Raw genomic sequence first — 18205 nt, forward strand, 5'->3', positions numbered from 1 at the left:
TTGTAATCATATAGTTTTAGTTGCCTGTGATTATAATAGAGTTCCAAAATAAGTACATGTTAATGTAAACCACAATAAGTAACTAAGAATTGAATTTAAAACCTTTACTTTCTCTACGTTCACTCAAAATTTTAAAGCACACTATTTGTTTAGCCCCAGGAAGAAATTTACCTTGCACAGTCACCACTTCAATTTGCTATTATTACAATATCAAGTTTCTTAGAAAAAAAACTGAACAGTGTTGGGGAGGGTTATTGAGAAAGAAGGAATCCCTGTTTTCAGGCTGTTGCTCATAAAGAATGAATTTAAATGAGTGGAGAACAGCAGGCTTCTACTTAAGCTTGTAGCAGACTGTTTGTCCTTCTGAGAACTCTTGGAAAACCTAGATAAAATACCATTGTGAACTTTGGTTTGAAAGCATTAAATAGCTCCCCAAACAACCATGTATCGAGGTGACAGACTTCTGGTGAGAAGCAGCTCACTGAGGCTTCCCTTGAAACAAGTTTGCTTATTTTTGGTATAGACCTATGGTAGGAGAAGCTGGGCAGAGGGCACCTTCTGAGAGTCAGAGAAACCATCAAGCTTCCTGAAAGTTTGTTTAGAAAGGAAGACAAAAAATTCTGAGTTACCAGTGAGATCTTGATTTGAAGTGCCAAAATCTCAGAGAGTGGAGAAGTTAAGAAAGGTATGGGTATGTAGTTAATAATATGTATCACCTTCTTTGTTTTTTAAAAAATTTTATTCATTTGAAAGATAGAGTTACAAAGAGGGAGAGACAGAAATCATGTATCTGCTGGTTCACTTCCCAAATGACCATAATGGCTGCGGGTGGGCCCGGCTGAAGCCAGAAGCCAGGAACTCCATCCAGGTCTCCCATGCAGGGGTCCAAGGACTTGGGCCATCTTCTGCTGTCTTCCCAGGCACATTAGCAGGGAACTGATCAGAATTGGAGTGGATGGGACTCTAACTAGTGCCCATATGGGATGCCACAAAGCCAACCCCACATACTGCATTCTTTTTTTTTTTTTTTTTTTTGACAGGCAGAGTTAGACAGTAAGAGAGAGAGACAGAGAGAAAGGTCTTCCTTTTTCTATTGGTTCACCCCCCAAGGGGCCGCTATGGCCGGTGTGTTGTGGCTGGCAAGCTGCGCCGATCAGAAGCCAGGAGCCAGGTGCTTCCTGCTGGTCTCCCATGCGGGTGCAGGGCCCAAGGACCTGGGCCACCCTCCACTGCACTCCCGGGCCACAGCAGAGAGCTGGCCTGGAAGAGGAGCAACCGGGACAGAATCTGGCGCCCCGACCGGGACTAGAACCCAGTGTTCCGGTGCCACAGGCAGAGGATTAGCCTAGTGAGCCATGGCACCGACCCATACTGCATTCTTAAAAAAAACTAGGAGGTGCCGACGTTGTGGCGTAATGGGTAAAGCCACCGCTTACAGTGCCATCATCCCATGTGGACTCTGGTTTGAGTCCCGGCTGTTCCATTTCTGATCCAGCTCTCTGCTGTGTCCTGGGAAAGCAGTAAAAGGTGGCCCAAGTCCTTGGACCCCTGCACCTGCATGGGAGACCCGTTAAAAGCTTCTGGCTCCTGGTTTCAGATCCAGCTCCGGCTGTTGTGGTTATCTGGGGAGTGAACCAGCAGATGGAAGACTTTCTCTCTGTCTCTCTGCCTCTGCTTCAATGTAATCTGCCTTTGAAATAAATAAATAAATCTTTTAAAAAGTAATGTTTTATGTGATAAACATACATACTTTTTGTCAACTAAAAATAATTAATAGAAAAATAAGCCTAACATTGAGAAGTTCTCTTAACAAGGCATTTGCTTATTCTTAGCTGTGTAGAGAAAGAGGCTAAGAAACCTAAAAGCAGTTAGAAAGCAGAGCAGAGCTTTATAGTTTTATGGTGTGGGGTGAGGGACAAAAATTGGAGTTTAAAATCTGTCAAGAAGTTTGGGCTTCAGAAAACATCCAGGTCCATGTTTGGGCTTTCTGGAGAATTATACCTTCAAAATGAAGGAAGACCAGAGATTAGGTCCCCTTTATTGAGTCAGCTTCATTACTGCCAGAAATAAGATGAGTCCTTTCTGGTGTAATATAATTCCAAGTCACTGAGTCCAAAATTAGTCAAAAATTAGTAGGCACATCTATAATCTATAGCAAGAGAAAATAAAACAGATCCACAGATAGCCCTATGTAGGTCAGATGAAGAATTTCATTGTAAGACTGAAAGCCATTAAAAAACAGAAAAATTCTGAAGCTAAAAAATATAATTACTGAGCTTAACTCATTAATTTACCATCAAATTGGACCAGTAGATTACCATACTGGAATACAGAGTATGCAGATTGAAACACAGAGAGGAACACACAGGAAAAGGGCATGAGAGACAAAGTAAATGACAAGATCTTATAGCATAAGTTTTAGACATATCTAGAGTTAAAAGCTTGACAAAACTACAAAAAGTTGGTAGGTATACAAGGAGATGTCCTAAGGCCTGGCTTATTTGGTAAGTGGCAAAGTACTGATTTACAGTAAAATCTAAGAGATATAGCTGGCGCCGCGGCTCACTAAGCTAATCCTCCGCCTTGCAGTGCCGGCACACCGGGTTCTAGTCCCGGTCGGGGCGCTGGATTCTGTCCTGGTTGCCCCTCTTCCAGGCCAGCTCTCTGCTGTGGCCAGGGAGTGCAGTGGAGGATGGCCCAAGTGCTTGGGCCCTGCACCCCATGGGAGACCAGGAGAAGCACCTGGCTCCTGCCATCGGATCAGCGCGGTGCGCTGGCCGCGGCGGCCATTGGAGGGTAAACCAGTGGCAAAGGAAGACCTTTCTCTCTGTCTCTCTCTCTCACTGTCCACTCTGCCTGTCAAAAAAAAGATTAAAAAAAAAAAATCTAAGAGATAAAGTAGACATCTAATAGGATAAACAAAGAAGAATAAAACATTGTGTAGCAAACAACTGTATAGAGGGAGAAATAGAATAGTAATAATAAAAACAAAATCTTGGTCAATCCAAAAGAATGCAAATAAGAAACAAATAATGAGATGGTAACACAAACTCAGATATATTAGTAGTTATGTTTAAATGTACATAGATTGGTTAACAGAAGATAAGATTGTCAGACTAGGGGCAGACATTTGGCACAGACATGAGACATGGCTTGAAACACTTGTATCCTGTATCAGAATGCCTGGGTTCAAGTCCCAGATCCATTTCCAGTTCCAGCTTCCTGCTTATGCACATCCTGAGAGGCAGCAGGTGATGCTCAAGTGCTGGATCCTCGTCACCCGTGGAGGAAATCTGGATTGAGTTCTAGGCCCCTGGCTTCCGCCTAGTCTGCCCATCTGCAGAGGGCATCTGGGGAGTGAACCATCAGATAGACTCTATCTCCTGCTCTCTCTCTCTCTCTTTTTCTCTCTACCTTTCAAATAAAAATAAATGAATACATTTTTTTTTTTTTGACAGGCAGAGTGGACAGTGAGAGAGAGAGAGAGAGAGAGAGAAAGGAGAGAAAGGTCTTCCTTTGCCGTTGGTTCACCCTCCAGTGGCTGCCGCGGCTGTTGCACTGCTGCCGGTGTACTGCGCTGATCCGAAGGCAGGAGCCAGGTGCTTCTCCTGGTCTCCCATGGGGTGCAGGGCCCAAGCACTTGGGCCATCCTCCACTGCACTCCCTGGCCACAGCAGAGAGCTGGCCTGGAAGAGGGGCAACCAGGACACAATCCGGCGCCCCGACCGGGACTAGAACCCGGTGTGCCGGTGCCGCTAGGCGGAGGATTAGCCTAGTGAGCCGCAGCGCCAGCTAATAAATACGGAGGGTGGCCCAGGTCCTTGGGCCCTGCACCCCATGGGAGACCAGCAGGAAGCACCTGGCTCCTGGCTTCTGATCGGTGCAGCACGCCAGCCGCAACACACCAGCCGTAGTGGCCACTTGGGGGGGTGAACCAATGGAAAAAGGAAGACCTTTCTCTGTCTCTCTATCTCTTAGTGTCTAACTCTGCCTGTCTAAAAAAAAAAAAAAAAAAAAAAAATGTCGATTGATGTAAAAAGAAAAAATGGCGCTGGCATTGTGGCGTAATGAGTTAAGTCACTGTTTGTAATATAAGCATCTCATATGGGCGCTGGTTTGAGTCCCAGCTGTCCCACTTCAGATCCAGCTCCCTGCTAATGTGCCTGGAAAAGCAGCAGAGGATGGCTCAAGTGCTTGGGTCCCTGCACTCACTTGAGCAACCCAGATGACGTTCCTCATTTCTATCTTTGGCCTGGCTCAGCCTTGGCTGTTTCAGCCATGTGGGGAGTGAACCAGTGGATGGACTATCTCTCCCTCTGCCCCTCTCTCTAACTCTGCCTTCCAAATTAAAAAAAAGAAAAATTAACGAAAGCACAGCTACATTCTGCTTATAAGATACACAGCTTGGGGGCTAGCATTGTGGACCAGCAGGTTAAGCAAAGATGACCACTGGTTCTAGGCCTGGCTGCTCTTCTTCCTATCTAGCTCTTTGCTAACGTGCCTTGTAAAGTAGCAGAAGATGGCCCAAGTGCTTGGGCCCTTGCACCAACTTGAGTAACTAGGATGAAGTTTCCAGCCCAGTGTGGGCTGTTGTGGCCATTTTGGGAGTGAACCAGCAGGTGAAAGATCATTGTCTCTCCCTCTGTCTCTCTAACTCTGTCTTTCAAATAAATAAGATAAATTTTGTAAAAGTTAATTCTCTTTCTTATAAAAAGGATATATAACTTAAATATAAGAATACAGAAAAGTTAAAATAAAAAATCTGTAGCATTTAAAGAATAAAAAAGAGAAAGCTGATGTTTCTGTACCGATAGCAGACAAAATGTACCTTATAGTTAAAGACATTACAGATGAAGAAGGATCTTTCATAATAAAAATTTATTTTTTATTAAAATGTTATTTATTTGAAAGGTAGAGTGACACAGAGTGTCAGACAGAGAAAGAGAGATCTTCCATATTCTGGTTCACTCCAAATGCCCTCAACAGCTAGGACTGGGCCAGGCTGAAGCCTGGAGCCAGGAATTGCATCTGGATCTTCCATATGAGTAGCAGGAATCCAAGTACTGGAACCATCCTCTGCAGCCTCCGAGGTGCATTAGCAGGAAGCTGGATCAGTAGCAGAGGCAGGACTCCATCCTATCTGATATGGGATGTAAACTTCCAAATGGCATTTAAGCCAGATGTGCCACAACGCCTGCCACCAAAAGATAATTTTTAGTAGGAATATATACTAGTGTAAAACTTGTATACAACTGGTAATAGAACCTCAAAATTAATGAAGAATGTCAGACAAAACTAAACTGAGATGTAGATTATCCATAGTCATGGTGGGAGTTTGACATACTTCTCTCGGTAACAAATAGACCAAGCCCTTAAAATAATCAGTGAAGATATGAGAGTTTTAAATGCCTGAATCACAGACTTGACTAAATTGACATATGTAGAATGTTGCACTCAACAAGAACAGAGTATTCTTTTCAAGTATATGTAGAAGATGTACAAAATAGACTAAATGCTGGATTATTTTTATTTATTTATTTTTATTTTTTTGACAGGCAGAGTGGACAGTGAGAGAGAGAGAGACAGAGAGAAAGGTCTTCCTTTGCCGTTGGTTCACCCTCCAATGGCCGCCGCGGCCGGTGCGCTGCGGCCGGCACACCGCGCTGATCCGATGGCAGGAGCCAGGTACTTCTCCTGGTCTCCCATGGGGTGCAGGGCCCAAGGACTTGGGCCATCTTCCACTGCACTCCCTGGCCACAGCAGAGAGCTGGCCTGGAAGAGGGGCAACCAGGACAGAATCCGGCGCCCCGACCGGGACTAGAACCCGGTGTGCCGGCGCCATAAGGCAGAGGATTAGCCTAGTGAGCCGTGGCGCCGGCCTAAATGCTGGATTATAAAGTAACCCGCAACAAATTTAAAGGATGAAGTTATTGAAAATATTATTCTCTGACTACAGTGAAATTAAGCTAGACATCAGTTATTAAACAGTAACCATTGTGGGGCCAGTGCTGTGGTATAGCGGGTTGGGCTGCCGCTTCCAATGCCGGTATCCCATATGGGCATCAGTTCAAGACCCAGCTGTTCCACTTTAGATCCAGCTCTCTGCTGTGTCCTGGGAAGGCAGTAGAAGATGGCCCGAGTCCTTGGGCTCCTGCATCAATGTGGGAGACCTGGAGGAAGCTCTTGCCTCCTGGCTCCTGGCTTCAGATCAGCACAGCTCTGGCTGCTGTGGCCAATTGGGGAGTGAACCAGTGGATGGAAGACCTCTCTCTCTCTCTCTGCCTCTTCTCTCTCTGTGTAACTCTGACTTTCAAATTAATAAACAAATCTTTTAAAAAAAATAATAATAACTGTTGCTTCGCAGCCTTTTGGCTAAAAGATCAGGTGAAATAATAAATATAAAATCTACATATATTTGGGACCTAAACAATGCTTTTCACAAAGCACTGTGAGAGGCAGGTGTTGTGCACTAGGTTAAGCTGCCCCTTGGGACACCCACATCCAGGACTGGAGTGCCATTTCTAGTTGTAGCACCTTCACTTCTGAACCAGCTTTCTGCTAATTCACACCCTGGGAGGCAGCAGATGATGGCTCAAGTGCTTGAGCCCCTGCTACCCACATGGGAGACCTAGATAGAGTTCTGGGCTCCTAGCTTCTGCATTTACAAGATTTGGGGGATTGAACCAATGGATGGAAGATCTCTCTCTCCCCCTCCCTTCCTTTTTCTCCTCCCTGTGTGGCACTCTGACTTTCAAATAAAGAAACTTAGACCTACGGGTCAACAAAGAACTCATGAAGGTATTTTAAAATAAGAGAATATCGTCCGGCGCCGCGGCTCACTAGGCTAATCCTCCGCCTTGTGGCACCGGCACACCGGGTTCTAGTCCCAGTCGGGGCGCCGGATTCTGTCCCGGTTGCCCTTCTTCCAGGCCAGCTCTCTGCTGTGGCCAGGGAGTGCAGTGAAGTATGGCCCAAGTCCTTGGGCCCTGCACCCCATGGGAGACCAGGATAAGTACCTGGCTCCTGCCATCGGATCAGCGCAGTGCGCCGGCCGCGGCGGCCATTGGAGGGTGAACCAACGGCAAAGGAAGACTTTTCTCTCTGTCTCTCTCTCTCACTGTCCTGTCAAAATAAATAAATAAATAAATAAATGTCTGCATGTCTTGCATTAGAGAGGCAGTATTTTTTTTAAAAACAGGACACAAGCAAACAGATAAACAAAATTAAGGAAAAGACATACAGAATAGGTAGGTGTTTGACCTAGTGATTAATACACCATCAGGATGCCCACATCCCATATCAGAGTGCCTGAGTTTGATTCCTGGCTCCAGCTCTCAGTTAAAACTTCCTGTCATTTTAGACCCTGGAAGGCATAAGGTGATGGCTCAAGTAGTTGGATCCCTGCCACCCATGTGAGAGACCTGGATTGAGTTCTTGACTCCCAACTTTAACCCTAGTCTATCCCTAGCTGTTTGGGGGCATTTGGGTAATGAGCAAGCAGATGGGAGTACTCTCTCTCTACCTCTCAAAAAAATTTTGAAGCTTTTATTTACTTGAATGGCAGTGTTCCCGTCAGGGAGGGAGAGACAGAAACCTTCCATCTGCTGATTCACACTCCAAATGGCCACAAAAGCTGGAGCTTGGCTAGGTTGAAGCCTAGAGTCTGGAACTCCATCCAGGTTTCCCACGTGAGTGGCAGGGGACCAAGCACTTGGCATATCTTCTGCTGCTTTCCTCGGCACATTATCAGGGAGCTGGATGGGAAGCAGAGCAGTTGGTTCTTCAGCCAGCACTCATATGGGATGCTGGTGGCTTAATCCACTGTGCCACCACACTGGTCTCATCAAATACATTTTTAAAAAATTATTTATGTATTTATTTATTTGAGAGTCAGAGTTAGAGAGAGAGAAGGAGAGACAGATTTTCCAGCTGGTGTTTCACTCCCCAGATAGCTGCAATGGCTGACACTAGGCCAGCCTAAGAGCCAGAAGCTTCAAACCGGGTCTCCCATGTGGGTGACATGGACCTAAACACTTGGAACATCTTCCGCTGCTCTTCCCAGGCCAATAGCATGGAGCTGGATTGGAAGTAGAGTGACCAAGACATGACCTGGTAACCACAGTGAATGCTGGTGTTGTAGGCAGTGGCTTTGTGTGCTATGCCACAATGTTGCCCCCCCCCCAATAAATATATTTTAAAGATTTATTTATTTATTTGAAAGGCAGAGTTACAGAGAGTGAGAGGCAGAATCAGAAAGTCTTCTGTCTCCTGGTTCATTCTTCAAATGGCTACAACAGCCATGGCTGGGCCAGACCGAAGCCAGGAAGCAGGCATCTGTGGGTGCTGGGGCTCAAGCACATGGGCCATCTTCTGCTGCTTTTCCCAGGCCATTTGCAGGGAGCTGGATCAGAAGTGAAGCAACTGTGACTCGAACCAGCGTCTGTGTGGAATGGCTTAACCTACTACATCACAGCTCCAGCCCCCAATTTTTTTTTTAAAAGGGAAAGACATAAATCAGACTATGGTAAAATGAAAGCTTTATTTTTTAGCAAAAGATGGCATTTATCATGAAAATGCAAAGCACAAAGTAGGAGATATTTACAGTGCATGACCATGTAAAAAACTGAATTGTTAGGGGAAAAACCAATCAGATAATCACTGGAACAGGCACTTCACAAAAAATCAGTAACTAGCTGGCGCTGTGGCTCACTAGGCTAATCCTCCGCCTGCGGCACTGGCACACTGGGTTCTAGTCCTGGTGGGGCAGCCGGATTCTGTCCTGGTTGCCCCTCTTCCAGTCCAGCGCTCTGCTGTGGCCCGGGAGTGCAGTGGAGGATGGCCCAAGTGCTTGGGCCCTGCACCTGGATGGGAAACCAAGAGGAAGCCCCTGGCTCCTGGCTTCAAATCTGTGCAGCGCACCGGCGGTAGCAGCCATGTGGGGGGTGAACCAACAGAAGGAAGACCTTTCTCTCTGTCTCTCTTCTCATTGTCTAACTCTGCCTGTCAAAAAAAAAAAAAAAAAGAAAAGAAAAAAAATAACTAAATAGCCACTAAGTATATGTGTGTGTGTATATATTTGTATATATATACATATACTTATTTATATTTATATAAATATATAAGTATATATACATAAATATACATAAGTATATTTATATATATATAAATGTGCTCAATCTCATTGGTTGTAAATATTCAAATTTTAACCACAATGTAGGATCACTGAAATTTCACTAGAATGATTAAAGCCAGTAAGATTAAGGGCTGGCATTGTGGTGTTAACAGGTTAAGCCTCCACCTGCGATGCTGGCAAACCATGTGGGTGCAGTTCAAGACTTGGCTGCTTCACTTCTGAATCAGCTCTCTGCTAATGCACTTGGGAAAGCAGCAAAAGATGGCCCAAGTCCTTGGGCCCCTGCACCCATGTGAGAGGCTGAAAGAAGCTCTGGGCTCCTGGTTTTGGCCTGGCCCAGCCTTGACTATTGTGGCCATTTGGGGAGTGAACCAGCAGATGGAAGTGCTGTCTCTTTCTCTTTGTCTCTCTCTCTCTCTCTCTCTCAACCAGCAGATGGAAGCAGTCTTTCTCTGTGTGTGTGTATGTGTGTCTCCTCCTCTCTCTAACTCTGCCTTTCATATAAGTAGATAAATCTTTAAAAGATTAAGATTGGCAGTACGAGTTGCTGGTGAAGATGTGGAGCAACAGCAGCTCTTGTGCACCACTGGTGGGAACACAAGTTTATGTAACTTTGGAAAATCCCCAGGCAGAATCTGCTAACTCTGAACATCTCATACTCTTTTTTTTTTTTTTTAAGATTTTATTTATTTGAGAGGTAGAGTTACAGACAGTGAGAGGGGGAGACAGAAATGTCTTCTGTCCTCTGGTTCACTCCCTAAGTGGCCGCAATGGTCGGAGCTGGGCCGATCTGAAGCCAAGAGCCAGGAGCTTCTTCTGGGTCTCCAACTTGGGTGCAGGGGGCCAAGCACTTGTGCCATTTTCCGCTGCTTTCCCAGGCCATAGCAGAGAGTAGGATCGGAAGAGGAGCAGCCAGGACTAGAACCGGTACCCACAGGGGATACTGGCACTGGAGGCGGATGATATCATAGCACCAGCCCCCATAGTCATACTCTTTACCCAGGAATTCACTCTCAGGTTTACTTCCAGTAGAAATAATTATGTATATGAAAAGACATTTATAAGAATCTTGATAGCTAAACTATTTGTAAAAGCTAACTCAGATGTTCGTGGGTGTTCAAGTAGATACATAAATTCTGGACATATTCATTTAATGGAATGTTATGCAGCAGTGAGATTGAAGGAACTATTGCTACACTTATCAACGTGGATGATTTTTCACAAAGTAGAAATAAAAACAGATTCAGAAGAATAAATAATGTGTGATTACCAAATAAAGTATAAAAACAGAGCTAATCAAAGGCAATAGAAATTAGTAGATTGGTTACATTTGGTTGGGACCAATGACTAGAAGATAGCACAAAGGGAGACTTTTTAGGTCCTTTTGCTCTGTTTCTTAGTTTCAGTAATAGATACAAATATAAGTTCACTTTGTGAACATTCACTAAAAGAATGGTGTGAACCTGATTTATGTATTTATCTATACTGGTATCATATTTGAATGGAAAGTTTGCCAGAAAACAAAAGAAGCCAGCATTTCTGAATCTATCTTTTCTTTTTCTCAATAAACTGAGTACATCTTAGGTAGTCATAATAATTGTTAGGCAGTTTGAAATCTTACATGCTTAAAAATTATAAGGTGTGATAAAATGTAATAAATTGTATGATTGAATTTTGGCATTTTCTCTGAAAGTAGAAAAAGTTGAAATTACAAAATTTAGCTATAGTTAGTGTTCTCTATCATAAAAGTGGTTTTAACTGTGAATTTTGTCAATGTAAAATCTAAGTGCCAAGCTATGTTATGTTTTTTCAGTGAAAACTTTTAAATATATCGCAAACACTCTGTGATCACAGGCCGACTGTGCAGGAAGATGGAGGAGATGTAATCTATAAAGGCTTTGAAGATGGCATTGTACAGCTCAAACTCCAGGGTTCTTGTACCAGCTGCCCCAGCTCTATCATTACTCTGAAAAATGGAATTCAGAACATGCTGCAGTTTTATATTCCAGAAGTAGAAGGTGTAGAACAGGTATGCCAATATTATATGACAGTTTGGATTTAATATTAAAGTAATTATTTGAAAAGAAATTCATATCCTGTCTTTTTCTTCAAGGAATAAATCTTTGTGTTACAATTTGCATTATACTTGAAGCCTCCTTATTTTAGAAGTGCCTTCTATGGGGCGGGTGCTGTGGTGTAGTGGGCTAAGCCTCCACCTGTAGCACTGGCATCCATATGGGTGCCTCCTCTTCCAATCCAGCTCTCTACTATGGCCTGGGAAAGCAGTGGAAGATGACCCAAATACTTGGGCCTCTGCACCCATGTAGGGGACCCAAAAAAGCTCCTGGATCCTGGCTTTGGATCGGCCCAACTCCGGCTGTTGCAGCCATTTGGGGAGTGAACCAGTGAATGGAAGACCTTTCTGTCTTGCCCTTTTTCTGTCTATAACTCTACCTCTCAAATAAATAAATAAATCTTTAAAAAATAAAAGTACCTTTTAGTATTAAAGAGCCTACTATGTGCCAAGCTTTTTTTATAAATATTACCTCATTTAATCTTCTAATAATAGTTCATTAAGTAAGTCATTCACATTTAAAAAAAAAAAACATTTATTTTTTTGAAAGGCAGAGAGTGACAGAGCAAGAGACAGAAATTTTTCCATCTACAGGTTCATTCCCCAAATGACGGCAACAGCCAGGCTTAACTAGGAGAGGAATTCCATGCAGGTGGCAGGTACTCGAGTACTTGAGCTATCATCTGCTGCTTCTAGGCACATTAACAGAGAGCTGAATTGGAAGTGGCATAACCAAGACTCAAACCAAGGACTCTGATAGGGTATGTGGGTGTCCAAAGCAGCAGCTTAAACCTATTGTGCCACAATGCATAAGGAAACAGACTCAGGAGATATGGCTGCTTGATTGTAAAAAATTATGAAAAGAGGATTTAGAGTCCAGCCCCATGGTATAATAGGTTAAGCCTCCATCTGTGACACTGCCATCCCATATGGGTACCAGTTCAAGTCCCGGATGTTCCACTTCCAATCCAGATCCCTGCTAGTGGCCTGGGAAAGCAGTGGAAGATGGCCCACGTGTTTGGACCCCTGGACCCACATGGGAGCCCCTGAGGAAGCTCCTGGCTTCAGCCTGGCCCAACTCTGGCTGTTGCAGCCATTTGGGGAGTGAACCAGCAGATGGAAGACCTATCTCTCCCTCCCTCATTCCACCTCCCCCACCTCTCCCTCTCTCTCCTTGTCTGTAACTCTGCCTCTCAAATAAATAAATAAGTAAATCTTTTTAAAACAAAAAAGAAAAGATGACTTAAAACATCATGCAGTTTTTTGTTTTTATTTATTTGAGAGAGAGACAGATAGGGAGAGCTCCCATCCATTGGTTTGCTCCCAGCTGCCCAAGATGGTCAGGGGGCTAAAGCTGGGACCCAGGAGTTCAATCCAGGTCTCCCACATGGGTGACAGGAACTCACCACTTGAGCTGTTACCAGCCACCTCCTAAGGTCTACATTAACAGGAAACTGTTATCAGGAGCTGGGACTTGAGCCCCGGCATCCTGTGTCAGACATGAGTGTCCTAACTCAGGTCTTAACCACTAGGCTAAATGTCCATCTCTGTCATGTAGTTTTTTTTTTTTTTAAGATTTATTTATTTGAAAGTCAGAGTTACACAGAGAGAGGAGGAGGAGCAGAGAGAGAAAGGTCTTCCATCCGCTGGTTCGCTCCCCAATTGATCGCAATGGCTGGACCTACGCTGCTCTGAAGCCAGGAGCCAGGAGCTTTTTCTGGGTCTCCCATATGGGAGCAGAGGACCAAGGACTTGCGCCACCTTCTACTGCTTTCCCAGGCCATAGCAGAGAGCTGGATTGGAAGTGGAGCAGCTGGGCTTGAACCGGTGCCCATATGGAATGTCGGCACTGCAGGAGGCAGCTTTACCCGCTATGCCACAGTGCTGGCTCCTGCCATGTAATTTTATAGACAAATTTTAGAAGTCTTCAGTGAAAGAGTAGAAGAGCTCTATGATATAATTAAATTCTAATTGTTATTGAACATACAAGTGAGAAACTTACAGAATCGTGCTTTGTTTACAAAATCTTTTTCTTTTTGAATATTTATTTATTTGAAAGGCAGAGTTAGAGAGACAAAGACAGAGGCAGCAAGGAGCCAGAAACTTCATCTGGCTCTTACCGTGAGTGCAGGGACCCAAGGACTTGGGTTATATTCTGCTGCTTTCCCAAATGCATTCGGAAGTGGAGCAGCTGGGGCTCAAACCAGCCCCCGTATGGGATGCTGGTGCTGCAGGCAGCAGCTTTAGCTTCTATGCCACAGTGCCGGCCCCTGTTGTACAAAATCTTGCTTTTAGTACTGAGCAGGGTCTAGAGCTTTATCTACAGCACAATATCAACATTTTTTTCCTGCTTCAGCATACTAAGGAATATATCATAGCACCTTGTCAGCCTGGTTTTGAGTCCTGGCTGTATTCATGATTCCAGCCTTCTGCTAATGCATACCTTGGGAGGCAGCAGTTGTTGGCTCAAGTAATTGCATTCATTCTACCCAGAGGGTAAACCCAGGTTAAGTTCCTGGATCGTGGCTTCTACTTGGTCTGGCCCCAACTACCGGGGGCATTTGGACAGTGAACCCGCAGGTGGAAGTCCTATCTCTATCTGTCTCTGTATGCCTTTGAAATGAATGAATGAATTAATAAAATAAAATAAATATTTAAAAAAAAATCAGTTCCTTGGAACTAAATATACGTTTTTCTCCCACCTAAAACAGAAATCATGAGATGATTGTCTTTCTACTGTTTTGTCTTAGAATCAAATTCGTTTATATTTTAAAAAAATTTTTGCTCCATTATCCCCTTACAGCTTTTTTTAATTTTTATTTTTCAAAGATTTTATCTATTTGAGAGGTAAAGTTACAGAGAGAGGGAGGGACAGAGAGAAAGGTCCATCCAGGTGGCCACAATGGCCTGGGCTGAGCCAATCTGAAGCCAGGAGCCAGGAGCCTCCTCTGGGTCTCCCACATGGGTGCAGGGGCCCAAGCACTTGGACCATCTTCTACTGCTTTCCCAGGCCATAGCAGAGAGCTGTATCAGAAGAGGTGCAGCTGTGATTTTTACTGGCACCCACGTGGGATTCCAGTGCCACGGGTGGAGGCTTATTCCCCTACACCACAGTATAGACCCAATCTCCTTATAGCTTTTTAAAAAATTATATTACGTGACACTTTGGTGGATTGACAAAGGATCATTTCACTTGGCCAGGGTGGAGCAAGAAATTGGCTGTCAGATTATGAACTTGAATTGGTATTTACTTGCAGAAGGTGTGGTGAGGAAATGAAACATTCTTGAGTTTATAAAGTTCTTTCCTCTCTAAAGGAGTTGGTCTTTATTATCTGAGTAATACATTAACTCATGGAAAGATATTAATCTTTTTGGTTTTTTTTCAAGTATTCATTAATATTGTTCTTAACTGAAAGTCTTAACATTTTTTAAGATAAAAAATGATTTTTATCTGAATAAAGCCGAAGTAATTAGTTACTATATAGTATTTTGATCTTTATTCTTTTTAGAGATTAATTTTTCTAATAAGTATTTTTATAATAATACTTTCATTTAGCTTTTCAGATGTGTTTACATAAATAAGATGCTTTTGGAAAAAAAGCTCCATTCTCTCTCAACTGAGGCACTGCTACTGGAAGCATCTTTTTTTTTTTTTTTTTTTTTTTTTTTTTTTTTTTTTTTGACAGGCAGAGTGGACAGTGAGAGAGAGAGACAGAGAGAGAAAGGTCTTCCTTTGCCGTTGGTTCACCCTCCAATGGCCGCCGCTGCAGCCGGCGCACCGTGCTGATCCGATGGCAGGAGCCAGGATCCAGGTGCTTTTCCTGGTCTCCCATGGGGTGCAGGGCCCAAGCACCTGGGCCATCCTCCACTGCACTCCCTGGCCATAGCAGAGAGCTGGCCTGGAAGAGGGGCAACCGGGACAGAATCCGGCGCCCCGACCGGGACTAGAACCCGGTGTGCCGGCGCCGCAAGGTGGAGGATTAGCCTATTGAGCCACGGCGCCGGCTTGGAAGCATCTTTTAAGAGAAGGAAGAGAGATCCAGGTTTTAATAAATTTGCAAATATTTAGTTTGCTTTTACATTATTGAGATACCAAGGTTGTGATTCAAGCTTTGTGTTTTTGGACTGTTCATTTATTTTTATTAGATTGCCATGCATTGTTCTGGAGTAGCGTTTTTAAACAAGTAACATGAAAATCAGAAATACAGCAATTTCTAATTCTTTTCTTAATTCTTAAGTTCTCTTCATCTTTTGGTTTTAGGTTATGGAAGATGAATCAGATGAAAAAGAAGCAAACTCACCTTAAATACCCTGGATTTTCTTTGGGCACAGAAGTTGGACTTGCTAATAATATATAATAAACCTTTATTATTAATATGTTCAGGAACTTAAGGATGAATAAAGCGTCCTTTCTTTAGAGAATGATATATAATTACTGCATGTTTGCTTTTCCTCATATGAGTTATTTATAACATCCTGAATCATCTTCTGTACACGTGGATTTTATCCAGGGATATTTTTATTTTTGCTCCTCATTTTTCATGATTCCTTCTTTGCCTAATGTGTGAAACATTTTAAAATACATTTTCCCCATATAATTTACTTTCTCATTAAATACAGAAGCAAATAGGGAGAATGCTTTTTAAATATTCTAAAATGGCTTAGCTTTTTGTGATATGTCTGAAACTTTTTTTACTTAAGTGTTCACCGTATTAAAAAAAAAAATACAATTAGGTTTAAGAGTGGGAACCGAGAAGTAGTTCCCAATGTCATAGCACATAACTTCTCACTGAAAGATAAAAAATAATAATAGCAATGCTAAAACCCCAAGAAGTATGTTTCAGAATCTACAGAAAATTCAGTTGGTTGTAAGACAATTAAATTGAAAACCATTGCATCAGCATGCTTTTAAGGCTTTACTTCATGAAACAGAGTCTCTGAAAAACAGATCAAAGATTGTTTTAGTCCTTTTTCCATTGGTTCTTACTAACTCAGAGATCCATATTGCTTTTCCTCATGGGAGTTATTTATAACACCTGAATCATCTATGCACATGTTCTTTTTATTTAAATTAGAATTGCTTAAAAATTTAAGTTATGTTAGTTGACACTAATTTCTGAGCCATGCCAGGCATTTGGACAGTTATCTTTACACAGTCAGGATACTGCTTTTTCAAATAGCCACAATAGCAAAGTAAGCTTTTCTCATTTTTCATAGTAATGTAGAGACAGCTCTTGACAGAAAATCCCAGAAAAGGAAAGTTGAGGAAATAGCAGCGATACCCAGCTTCTCTGCAGTCCTAGTTCCAAAGACCAAGAGAGAAATGGAAACAGGAACAGCTTCAGCAGTTGTGAGTGCTGGGCATATTTTTATCCTGGGATTCATAGCACCAGCAGTTAGGATTGGAGAATTATTTCCCTGAGCTATAATAGATTCAGACTAGACACTGGGAGTTGCTCTGCAAGGTAGATACCTTAACTTGTCCTTCAGTTAAAGCTACAGGTAATTGAGATTGTGGAAGAAATGCAATTAATGATAAGTCTTAGATATGGCCATGAAATAAGTAGCTGAGGTGAATAGAGTATTAGACTATTTGAAGAAAGGAGATCATGGGACTGAGAGGCCAAAGTTTTGGGAAGATTTTCAGCAAAAGGAAGCATCTGTGAAGAACAGCGAGGAATGGTGAGGGAAGGAGATTCTAGGCATAAGGAGCAGAATCAAAGGTGTGAAATGTATGTGAGAACTGCAAGAAGCTAAGTGTGGCTTGAGTGGAAAGTGGATGTGCTTGGTTGGAAATCGTACAGAAGTGGGGAGTGCTGCACACACTCTTGGCTGCCCATCCAGTATATACCCTCAGTTCTTGCTGAAAGAGGCCCTCTCACTTGTCAGCTGATTGCAGGGAAGGTAGGTCCCACCTTTGTACCAGGGGCTTCGTTGTGACTTGGCTAAGCCAGTTATTCCAACTCCAATTCCCTTTGCCATTGAGTAAGTCTAGAGGGTGGAAATATGACCCAGTCCTGGCCAGTGAACTGCAAGAGATACCTGCTGGAGAGTTCTAGAAAGATTTTCTTCCTTGAGAGTTAATCTCTGTAAAGAAGGCTCTTTTCCTCCATTCCTTTTCTTCCTGCTTTGGTGTACTGCAGTGTGTGATGTCCAGAGCAATGACAGTTGATTGATAATTATGACAAAAGCCTGGCCACGAGAGCTGTAAGGAAGAAAGAAAGGGCCTGGAACCTTGAGGACTTCATTGACCTCTGAGCCAGCCCAGGATCCACTCACCTTCAGAGTTTACAGTGTGTGAGATAAATGTTTTTCTTGTTTTAGCTACTATTAGGTATTCTAAAGCTTAAAGCTGATTGCATTCTAGCAGAAACTTGTAAATCACAAAGGACTTGGTAAGTAATTTTAATGCTTTTAAATTATTATTTTTTGCCAGCGCCGTGGCTCAACAGGCTAATCCTCCACCTTGTGGCGCCGGCACACCGGGTTCTAGTCCCGGTCGGGGCGCCGGATTCTGTCCCGGTTGCCCCTCTTCCAGGCCAGCTCTCTGCTGTGGCCAGGGAGTGCAGTGGAGGATGGCCCAGGTGCTTGGGCCCTGCACCCCATGGGAGACCAGGAGGAGCACCTGGCTCCTGGCTCCTGCCATCGGATCAGTGCGGTGCGCCGGCCGCAGCGCGCCGGCCGCGGCGGCCATTGGAGAGTGAACCAGCGGCAAAGGAAGACCTTTCTCTCTGTCTCTCTCTCTCACTGTCCACTCTGCCTGTCAAAAAATAAATAAATAAAAAAAAATTATTATTTTTTTTCATTTTTATTTTATTTGAAAGGCAGAGAAAAAGAGAGATAAAGAGACAAACATTTTATATTGGCTGTTCACACAACATCCAGGACTGGGCCAGGCTGAAGCCAGAAGCCTGAAACTCAAATGGGTCTCCTATGTAGGTGGCAGGGACCCAAGTACTTTAGCCACCATCTGCTGCCTCCCAGAGTGTGCTTTTTTT

General features: G+C 43.5%; 1 protein-coding gene across 9 annotated transcripts in view; it reads left to right on the forward strand.

The window, feature by feature from the left end:
* NFU1 (NFU1 iron-sulfur cluster scaffold) overlaps positions 1-15639 on the forward strand; it is a 42724-nt gene extending 27085 nt beyond the window's left edge. For all 9 annotated transcript variants that reach the window (XM_017340705.4, XM_070069013.1, XM_070069011.2 and 6 more), the window contains 2 exons: positions 10988-11162; positions 15469-15639. In XM_017340705.4, the coding sequence (XP_017196194.1) occupies positions 10988-11162; positions 15469-15513 (220 nt within the window). In that variant the 3' untranslated portion in view covers positions 15514-15639. The remainder of the gene's footprint in view (positions 1-10987; positions 11163-15468) is intronic.
* Positions 15640-18205: the final 2566 nt, after the last annotated feature.

Source organism: Oryctolagus cuniculus, chromosome 2, assembly GCF_051225735.1.
Source record: "Oryctolagus cuniculus isolate XC-2025 breed Fujian yellow rabbit chromosome 2, ASM5122573v1, whole genome shotgun sequence".
In the NCBI taxonomy this organism is placed as follows: Eukaryota; Metazoa; Chordata; class Mammalia; order Lagomorpha; family Leporidae; genus Oryctolagus; species Oryctolagus cuniculus.